Source organism: Rhyacophila brunnea, unplaced genomic scaffold (genome assembly GCF_057557595.1).
Source record: "Rhyacophila brunnea isolate RB1 unplaced genomic scaffold, BYU_Rbru_1.0 scaffold_13, whole genome shotgun sequence".
Taxonomy (NCBI): Eukaryota; Metazoa; Arthropoda; class Insecta; order Trichoptera; family Rhyacophilidae; genus Rhyacophila; species Rhyacophila brunnea.
This window is the reverse complement of record NW_028232785.1, coordinates 5,149,574-5,160,687: the sequence shown is the minus strand read 5'-3', so window position 1 is coordinate 5,160,687 and position 11,114 is coordinate 5,149,574. Positions and strand designations below refer to the sequence as shown.

Here is an 11,114-nt window from a genome sequence, read left to right as displayed (position 1 = left end):
TGAGATTATAACGCTGCGCATTGGTTTTAAAGTTTTCCAGTAATTGTTCCTGGACTATATCAAAAATTTCCGGTAAGTTTGAAATCATATCCGGAAATTGAGAATGATCAGCGCTAGGCGGAAGAGTTAAATTAACATTGGGTGGGCTGTCTCTTGGAAAGTGATATCGGCCGTCTAATATCATTTCCCTGCCATGCATGAGATAAAAGGGAGTAAATTTAGTGGAAAGATTAACAGTTGAATTCAGAGCCGCTTGCACATGGGGTAGGCAATTTGCCCATAAGCGATGTTCTCTGCCGACTAAAATAGCTAAAGAAGTATTAACTGATTGATTGCATCTCTCCACAGTATTAGCTTGCGGAGCATAGAACGCTGTATAGCATATATGTCATTTGAAATAAAATATTTACTATGTCTTTTTAATTTTATTTATTTATTTACTCGTTGACTGAGGAGTCGTAGCTTTGGGAGTAGAATTACAATGCGACAGAGCTTGGGGTGTACTATTTGCATAATATGGTCTAAGTGATGGCCTGGGTCCAAAACTTGCATTCCAAGCTGAGGCTTGCAATATCATTTCCCCTAATGATTTAGAAGGAGTAATTCCTCTTTTTAATAACGCTATTTCTAATTTTGATTTGTTCCATGTCTCTTCGAAATCGAAAGGCGTGTTAATTAATTCCGACGCGTCGAGATCCATGTTGTTTTTCAACATTACCAGGTTATATAAGAAGGTTAAATAAGAAAAAAAACTGAAACGAGAACAGCTATAATTCTAGAGGACGTACCTTAACTTTTGATTGCAATACCCTCTACCTATTCATTGAATTACTAAATGAAATAATAAATAAGTTTACCGTTCAAAAGGAAGTGAAAACCACTAAAAAAAAGAAAAGACTGAACTATTTGTTCACTACACGCAAACAATGGGTCCAGCAGAATTTGCGTGAGTGAACGTGTCCGCTCTTCACTCTGGCCCAGAGAGTGCTGTGAAAGGGGGTGTGTGGTATAATAAGTAGTAAGATGTCGACCTAACGCGGATGTAAACGAAGAACGGAAGATATCAACAACCGTTGGAGACTAAGAACTAAACAGAGAATCCGACGTTCGCTGCCGTCCAGCGTTATTGGCGAAAGGTCGTGTGTTTAATGACGTGTATGTAGTGTACCTGACGCTAACTGGCTTAAATGAAACAATTAAAAACCGTTGTTCCGGGCAATTTCTCATTCCCTTCGGCTAGCGTCTCCCCCCAAATCGAAATTTGGTTGTCAATTACAAGCAGGCGAATAATTACAAGCCCCTTGTTATCAATTGTAATCACAATAGAAAAAGGAGTGGCAATCACTCGAGTAGTAATGATTACATCATCCGGAATGAAGCTGCTAAAAGCAACAAGTACCAATACCAGAACAACACTAGTGAAATTTAGATAAAAATTTGGTATTGATAATATATTGAATAATGCTTACTAAAACGTGTGTAAATAAAAATAGGCGTAAAAAAAATCTAGCAAGGGCCAAGAAAAAAATATAATTTGGAAGTACCTAAGTGAACCGACAAAATTTGCTACTGATTAACTCGTCTACTAGTAAGAAGAACAGAGAAAAAAAAATTACCTCTCAGTGGCAATCACAACCGCCTAACGATATAAAAATCCCTAAACAACACCAATACCCAGCAATAAATAACGATAAAACAAATAGGAATTAGAATGCATTACAAATAAAACGACTATCACGTTGTTAATGAATAGTTTTTGTCGACTAGTACAAAACCGGAATATATAAAAATGTTACAGAAAAATTCACTAAAAAAAAACCACATTGAATCAAAAAATAATTATTCGTGGACGCATTCTCGCATATAAATGTGTAAAATTGGTTCAAAAATTGATTAAATAAATAATGATTATATAAATAATTGTCGATTAAAAATTAACGTGAGTTACGTACAACATTCGTGATAGATAAAAACATAAAACAGAAGCCAATAAAAAAAAATTTAACTCGCCAGAGTAATAAATTAAATATAAATGTATAGACGTTTCTAAAATAGTCAATAAATATTTCTATTAAATAAATTATAAGTCTTCAATAATTTTCCAATAAATTATTTCTTCAAATTTAAATCAATAGTAAATACATTGGCAACAAAGTTTCACTTTGATTAATATGTTAATTGGAAATAATCCTTTTTTACAATCCCCGCCACATGTGACTCCTAGTGTATTGTCACCCTGGGTAAAAAATTCTAACCAAAGATATTGAATTAACTAAGCTTGATTTGCAATAATTAACGTCCGAAAGAAAAGGAATGAATTTAAATTGATTAATTAATTTTGAATGAATTAAGTATGATTTGATAAACTAGACAAATATATGTTACTCTCGTTACTAAATGACGACAATAATTTCCGTGGCAAAATAATTTTTTACAAAAAAAATATTACATGTTTAGTAAAAAGTACATATCTTTAGTATTCTCCAGGGAATCTGCGTCTCCATGTGGTTATCCCAAGGGATTGCAGAGCTGGTTTTCCTTATGTTTCAGAAGTGTGTTGTAATTCCGTGTTTTTGTCAATTTTATCCTGCCGAACTTCCTTTTGTGATTCCTGGCTTATTTGTTCACAGCAGCATGACGAATTTTGTCACAGCAGTATAACGATTATTTCACAGATTGTTTCACATATTATTCCACAGCAGCATGACGATTCCCGATTGTATTCTGAAACATGGGCGGAAAACCAGATTAGCGATATCTCAACAAGTTAAAGGTACAGGAAGCCAAGCGATGGTAAAAATTTATAAAATAGCAGCAATAAGATGGTGGTTATTCAGTTGGAAATACCTTTAGTTTGTAGAATATGAGCTCCCTCCCATCCACGTTCTTGCTGCTAGGAACCTGACAAGGTCCAATGAAGTATGAAGGATTTCCAAACCGTTTCCAATTTAGATTGAGATAAATAAACTTTGTTGCGAAAAAAATAATGACCAAAATAACGAATAACTGTTAATTTTAAATGAAATATTTTAATTCAAGCGAAGAGAAAAAATTAAAGCGTCTATACTTGTGGACGTCTGGCGAGTTAATGATGTTTTTTTCTAGCCGATATTCAACAATTTTTAATCTATACGTAATTAAGTAGCGCCTGCGCTTATGCAACCCGCATTGCACACAGGACAAGGTGGTGGTATTCAAAATGGCCGCGAGGTCGAGATACGAAAAAAAATCAAATAGGTTGGCTTCACTGCACAAAAAACACAAAACACGAAAATAAAAAAAAATCGCCTATCGACCGAGATTGCCAGAGTGATATATGGGATGATAGATAATCCAAACAATGTATGAAAATGATCCGGAGAAATGAAATAACGCACGCATGGTACTTGTTTAGAGAGAGCAGTGATAAAAACGAAAAAAAGAAACATAAAAGAAACTGTCACTAAAACACTGTTGGCGCCAATTGTCACGTAGGTTTAGTGTCACGGTTTATAAAGGAGATATATATATATATAGGCCGGCTAGCCAATAAAAGAGACTACTACCTTCCGGTCGTGGGTTTTTTGAGTACCAACGGCCGTTCTCAAATTTCATTCCTCCGGAACAATCCATTCTAAAGGCAAACTAAATGTATATTACCCAGAACAAATGCTGGTATGTGGGCGCCAGCCCCTAGATCTGAAAAGGCTATGAAGTTGGGAGTCTAGGAGCGAAATAAAAGCTTATGTTAATTTCATGATAATCAGGTATATTGTCGAGAAAGGTTTGACAGATAAATTACAGGTTAGGAAAATGAACAATTGAAGCTAGCGGATCAAACCCTGTCTAGCGGAAATCAAGACACTCTGACAATCCCGCGAGAGGGATTAATAAATAAATGGACGAATGGAACGATACAGCTTACGGTATTCCAGGTCTGCGTGGTAGAACCAAGTTCCGACGCCGACAAGCCTTTGTCTGGGCGTTATGATGACGTCGGAAAGCCATCACTCATTCGGGCGGACCGAAATGGCCACCGGCCCACTTCTCCACAACCGTCCTGCCTGGTGCCCCACACGTAAGTCCTTGTCACCAGCCTCTGGTCTTCTTAATCGTTTCTTAATCTCTCTCCGAGATTTATTTTGTGTAATATCAAGTAACTGGAATGCGTACTGGAGTATTCACAAATATCCCATTTATATGGCTTTTTACCAGAATGAAACGTTTTGTGTATTTTCATCAAATTAGATGTGATACATGAGTAATTACATTGGGAACATTTAAATGGCTTTTCAGCAGAATGAGTCATTTTGTGTCTTTTCATATTACTAGATTTTTTACAAGAGTAATTACAATGGTCACAGTTAAATGGCTTTTCACCAAAATGTGTCATATGTGTGTAATTACAATGGACACTGTAACGATCTTTATCCAACATAAATTAAAAATACGTTACTTAACGCTGGCCACACCTGGCAGTTAAGAATATATGCAACCGATATGTTGCAAGCCTGAGAAATATGAAACGCTTACGTTGGTACGTATGCGTCGTGAACGTCATAACGCCGATCAACAGGGAGTTCTACAACCAACATCGCCGTAGAAGGACGTTTCGAAGAAAGGATCTTCACATTCGTCGTTTGGACCGATCGAAAACGGTCATGGCGGTATTTTAACAGTATCATTATTATACGATATGGTTTAATTCTTTTGTCTCTACTATTAAATACCCCACACGATATCTATCTCGTAGAGAATAGGCCTAGTTATATGTTCGTTATTCCTGGTTCGCATCTATGTTTATATTTCACCGACGATGTTTTTTTTAACTTTTGTTCTAATAAACCTTTTGATTTGGACATGGTTCCTAGCATAAACATTCTTTTATTTTTTTTAAAGTTGCCTGACTATTCCCATTGTGTTTTTTCCAGTAGAATAGATCAGGCATTGCGCCCTAATTATCACTAGTTACATTCCATTGTGCACAAGTTGAACTGAAGGTAGGCAGCGTAGAAAATCCGCTCTCACGACCCGTTATCATATTTTTGATTTCTATAAAGTCTCATGTGCTCTATTTTCCATACTCAGGAACTGAGTTAATCCGTCGAAATGGGGAATTTGTGGTAATATTCTTTCTATCGCTTTATAATCTTATATCACAAGGCTGTGATTTTATACGCTACATTCTTTTCATTAGACACTAAGGCCCTTAGCCGTTACAGTGGCATTATCACCATTTTGATTTACCAAAATGAGTCATTTTGTGTAATTTCAACGAATTATGTGTTATACAAGAGTAATCACATTGGTCACATTTAAATGGCTTTTCACCAGAATGAGTCATTTTGTGTATTTTAATATTACCAGATGTTATACACGAGTAATCACATTGGTCACATTTAAATGGCTTTTCACCAGAATGAGTCATTTTGTGTATTTTCTTATTACCAGCTGTTATACACGAGAAATCACAACGGTTACATTTAAATGGCTTTTCACCAGAATGAGTCATTTTGTGTATTTTCATATTACCAGCTGTTGTACACGAGTATACACAACGGTCACATTTAAATGGCTTTTCACCAGAATGAATCATTTTGTGTATTTTCATATTACTAGATGTTATACACGAGTAATCACAACGGTCACATTTAAATGGCTTTTCACCAGAATGAGTCATTTTGTGTATTTTCATCGCACTAGATGTTAAACAAGAGTATTTACATTGGTCACATTTAAATGGCTTTTCACCGGAATGAGTCATTTTGTGTATTTTCATATTACTAGATCTTATACATGAGTAATTACATTGGTCACATTTCAATGGCTTTTCGCCAGAATGAGTCATTTTGTGTGTTTTCATCCGGTTAGATCTTATACATGAGTAATTACATTGGTCACATTTAAATGGCTTTACATCAGAATGATTTACTATGTTTTCATTCTTGAAATCAGATCGACTGCTTTTGTACTTTTCCATTTTATGCGCTATTGATTTTTTATGACAAGCTTTGTGAAGCTTCAATAGAGATAACGATGCGAAAAAATCAAAACAAAAACTGCACGCAAAATTTATGTCATTGAATGTTTTTTTTTTCCAACTTTATGACAGCTACTAATAGTTTTTGATCTGTGACGTAAGATTGGATATGCTTATGTTTAGCAGTGCGACTGACTATATTTGTATTGGTTTCATATAACCCCATCTCTTTTTTAACGTCTTGATGGTCAATCTGTATTTCATCGTATGGCCCATGCACCTCTAAGATCCTCTCTGACACTTCGAGACTACCGAAATAGGTCACTGCAGTGGTTACAGGAATCAACTAAAAGAAGGTGAAGTATCACATTATTATAGGCAGACGACATAGGTATAATATTTAAAGAGAGAAGAGAGAATAATATTTAAAAATCAAACATCTTTCAAATCAACTCTTTGTACTCTCTTGGCCAGACATTCTGGCCCGAACAATTCTAGTAGGGAGCCCAGCTGCACAGCAGGTATACATTTACTCCCCGATTTATCAAAAGTGAAAACAAATTCTATAAAATGTTATTGCCGACAAATTTAACTACATTATAACACGCAGGATAAATCATCAAATTTACGTTAGTATCAACCGTTGGGTTGAATAAATTCTTGGAAAAATTGATGTACCTATCTATCCAACTGATTAAATATTTGCAATTTTCAAATAATTTTGAGATAGTCCATCGTATAAGGGGCGGATTTGTAATGCCTTTCCTACTTACAGTGACCATATTTGTTTGTATTAAAGAACTAATATTTTTCTCATATATATGATATTCTTAATACATACAATAATTTGAACATGACGTGTCATATTATCAGTATCATTAAATTAGCTTATATCGAATGGGTAATCAAACACCCAATATATAACGGGGTATAAGAACGCTTTTGATTGCTTATCTTAATCGTTCCATTATTATTTACATTGTCATTTGAACACCCCATTATTTTTGTATGAAATAAGTATATTGTGTTGAGTTACACTTTTCTTATCAATCTAAATATCTAAGAATGCACTGCATCATATGATTATTTAATATAATCTCATTACCCTTTCAACTTCAGCATTGTCTCGACCGTAAATAACTGCATCTAGTAACGGTTAAAATAACATAACATAATCAACACAAAATAAGCTATTATACTTATATTACATTCTAATAAAACCAGTTTATTTATTATAAATTCGTATTTAATGAAGTTCATCTCGCCGTTCCAAAACAGTAGGTACCTATTAATAATTATAAATATCTACAGTAAATAACGTGATTAAGAAAATAATTAAATAACAATCATCATGGAAAACGTCAATTAAAATTTCGATAGTGATCATTTCGATACAAGTGACGACGAAGATTTGTATACATTTTATAGTATCAATTTTGATGATGTCGAACGCGTACTTATTCAAAATTTAGGAAATATCGGAAATAGTCGTAGAGACGCGGATAGTGGAAATGTCATTATCGGAACCAGCAATGATAGTTCTTTCAGCGAACAAACTAAAGAAGATAGTTTGATCGGGAGGGCCGTTAATTATCATAATGATACAGATAGTGAAAGCGGTATTATCCCGCCCAAAAGAAGGCGAAGTGCATATCTCAGCGATGATAGTGATGAAGAAGATAAGACCTTCAACACCTATTAAACCAACACGCGACAATCCAGCACCCAATAATCCAGCTTCACCAATAAAACACCCAATAATCCTACGACATCATGTAACTCAACGAAAACATGGTAGGTACTCATTGTCTACTACCATTTTACATCATAAAATAGAATAGTTGGGCCGAATACACCAACAAATTGTTTGGAGCCCATAGACTATTTTCAGTCGGGTTAACAAACCGGCACTTCATGTTGGCGTATGCTTTGAAAAAATTCATACTTTGAAAATATATTCTGATTAACGCAAGTTACATTGGTTTAAAGGTTTAAATCGCAAACTATTTTTATTGTTATAACAAAATTTAAAATAAATATCATTAATTAAATACATTGTAAATATTATGTGTTAAACACCATGTACAGTGATCATAACTAGTGGAATCGCTTGTTTATACTTTCTATCCAAAGGTAGGCCCCTTTTACGTAAGAAACCTATTCACAAATTAATACCAGACGTCATCTTGAATATTACAGCCAGTTAATAGTTTGCGTACGAACGAAATTGCAATGAGTCACAGGATAATTAAAAAGAAACCGCTCCAAGAATTTAAGTATCATTTACGGTTATGTTACCTGTGTTCTGAACTATTCACATAATATATGGGTAATATATGATACTATACAATAATATATTAAAAGCATACGTATTACTTTAAGTAAATTTAAGTCCTATATCGCATTTTTTTGCAAATCGTAACAAAAAACCATTTCGTCAATAATGGTTATACGAATTGTCTAACACGATGACCTAAATCTAATGAAGTTTTTTTTTATATATCAAATTTGGAAAAATGAGTTTTTCTTGTATATTCAGGTACAACAGACAAATTCATTGACATTTTTCCCTCGCTGGATAAGTATTAGTTATTATTTAATATAAACATCACAAGTTTTCTAACTTTAAACTTCTACAAGAAAGAAAGAATTTTGATCAGAAAAGCTAATACGTTTTGAAAAAATTGACCAGAGTGAAAAAGGATTTACTAAATATATTATGTAGGAATTTTGACCATCTGGGAGGATCAATTTTAAAAGAAAAAGGTGTACAATATGATATAAGTTGATAAGTGATATCAGTATTAGTAGATTGTTTTAAATTAATAGATTGTTATATACCTCATTTCCTGGGTTGCATTCGGAATAAGAGCAACTAGGTTGAGGGTAAGCATCATTGCTTTGCCTTACATCCTCTTGAACAAACTCATTCTCTGAGTCAATGAGCTCGAAATCAGTCTCCGATTTTAAATTGGAAGGGTATTTTGAAGCGATCTAAAAAATACTTACATTGAATTTATAAATATAAAAGTATATCAGTGTCTTCTTCTGAAAATATAATATAGTGTATCAAAAATTTGTGTATGTAAAATAGTTGTAGTGTATCAAAATATTTTTGCCATCTATTAAAAAGTTACACCTCAATAGAGATGTCACAAAAAAATCAATAAAAATTCAGCATACCTACCATAAAGTTAGTCAAGAAAGAAATGCAACAAACGAGAAAATTCTGTGATCGCATAATCATTTCGTTAGTACAAAAATATATTATTATAATCCTTACACGGCATAGGAAAATTAGCTTTAAATGATGTTTGAATATATTTTCTTTAGTAGGTAAGATGTTTGGCAAGAAGTGAGTTCCGGCACCTTTGTTTTTAAAAAAAGCCCTGGTAACTAGCTATCATAACACTCGCCTAAAAGAGATTTCTTATCCCGTTTCACACGTAAGTAGGTACCACCTAAGTAATGCTGTGAAAATCTAGGGACTTCCTCAATAATTTTACTTGCACGATCATATAAAATGTTTCGGTAGGTACTTTCGTATTGAACACAAGACCAAACTTTATATCGTAATTCGCTGCTTTCTACAGATAAAACAATAATACCAAATACCTGATATGAAACATTGCTCCTAAATAATAAATGTGCAGAACAAAACATTGCTATAGAAACGCACAGCACTGGGATTAATATGCAACACATTTATGAGACGTAACTTTTCAGAAATCTAGTATCCGAAAACAAAGCACCGAAGGAGCTGAAATCTTAACATGTGATATATTATTATGTACGGTTTTGTTCGTTACGACAAATTTATATAATACATATTCTTACAAAATACGCCGTATTCAATGATATACTAATACGGGAGTCAAATAGACATGATCACTAACAAGCGCGATGTATGTATATTACACAATATTGTATAAGTATGTCAGCACCTGATTTATTGGCTCGCATTTTGAATATGAGCAGCCAGGTTGCGGATCACTGTCTTCTTTCAAATCAACTCGAAGAGGGTCAGTCTCAGTTTTAACATTGGCAAGGCTGGTTACAGGGCTCTGAAACACAAGACAAGGTGTTTTATATAACGTGTTTACACCTATATTATTATACGTTGAGCCCAAACACACGGTCTCTGTATGTGACATAGGTATTATCACGGTTTGATACTGTCTAGCTTTTATGAATAAACGTGCAACAGCTGTCTTCCGATGAATGAGAGTACTTAGCCTGCAGCCATAGAGACGTAGAACCTATAGGTAGGTATTTGGTCAAACAATCGTTATTACGTAAGTGTCAACACAACCGTGTATAAGTATTATTGCATGTTTCAGTTAGTAAAGTCCAATATTTCACGCAACTGTTTTATTTGCATCTGTAAGAAACCATTTCAACTTAGAATGAATAATAAGTATGGAAAACCTAACCTCAATAGTGCTGTTGGCATCGAAAGCATTCTCTTGCTTTATACAAATGTTTGTAAGCGGATTGTTTGGATAGATTATTGGCACATCGAACCATTGCTGCACTTCCGCATCATCTTCAAAAGCATCTAGTTCACGTTTTATATCCATTTTACGAAGTTTAATACACGAAAAAATTTCTCGGTAAGTAGATTGACAGCGACGTGACAATAGACAATTGAACTTTATTCATCTCTCGGCCATAGACAAAACGTCGGTATTGTCACTGTGACAACTTCACAGGCGTACAAACTTATATTCTATAGAATGGCCTAAAATGGAACTACGAACAACGATAGGACGCCTTTTTGAAAATTTTATTTGAATGTCAGATTTTGCCAGTTACGAGGCTTTGTTTAGTTTGCTTTGACAATGACTTCCCATCCCATTCTGCAGATAAGTTTCTATTTCTGAATGCTGTTGACGAAAATATGAAAAAATCTTTACCTACCTACAACTACATCATAGATAATATTATTATTATGATATCAGATAAGTACCTACTTTTGTACAAAATAAATCATAGCAATTTATGCGTAGGTACTGACAAGGCCATAAAAATGCACGTCTTCAGCTGGCATTTATTGCAATAAATTTGTGACGTCACAACTTTTCGGTCCGACCTTAAATATCGATTTTTACTTAAAAATACGTAGCCTACCTCTAAACAAAGCTATAACAATTAT

The 11,114-nt window shown here is 34.1% G+C and overlaps 1 protein-coding gene across 1 annotated transcript; it reads right to left on the bottom strand.

Moving 5' to 3' along the window:
* Positions 1–4,819: 4,819 nt before the first annotated feature.
* On the bottom strand, positions 4,820–10,539 carry LOC147076233 (uncharacterized). Its single transcript, XM_085940344.1, has 4 exons — positions 10,393–10,539; positions 9,904–10,023; positions 8,801–8,953; positions 4,820–6,305 (listed from the first exon to the last, which is right to left on the bottom strand). Exons 1-4 carry the CDS (start codon positions 10,537–10,539, stop codon positions 6,057–6,059), a joined length of 669 nt encoding a protein of 222 aa, XP_085796470.1. The 3' UTR covers positions 4,820–6,056.
* Positions 10,540–11,114: the final 575 nt, after the last annotated feature.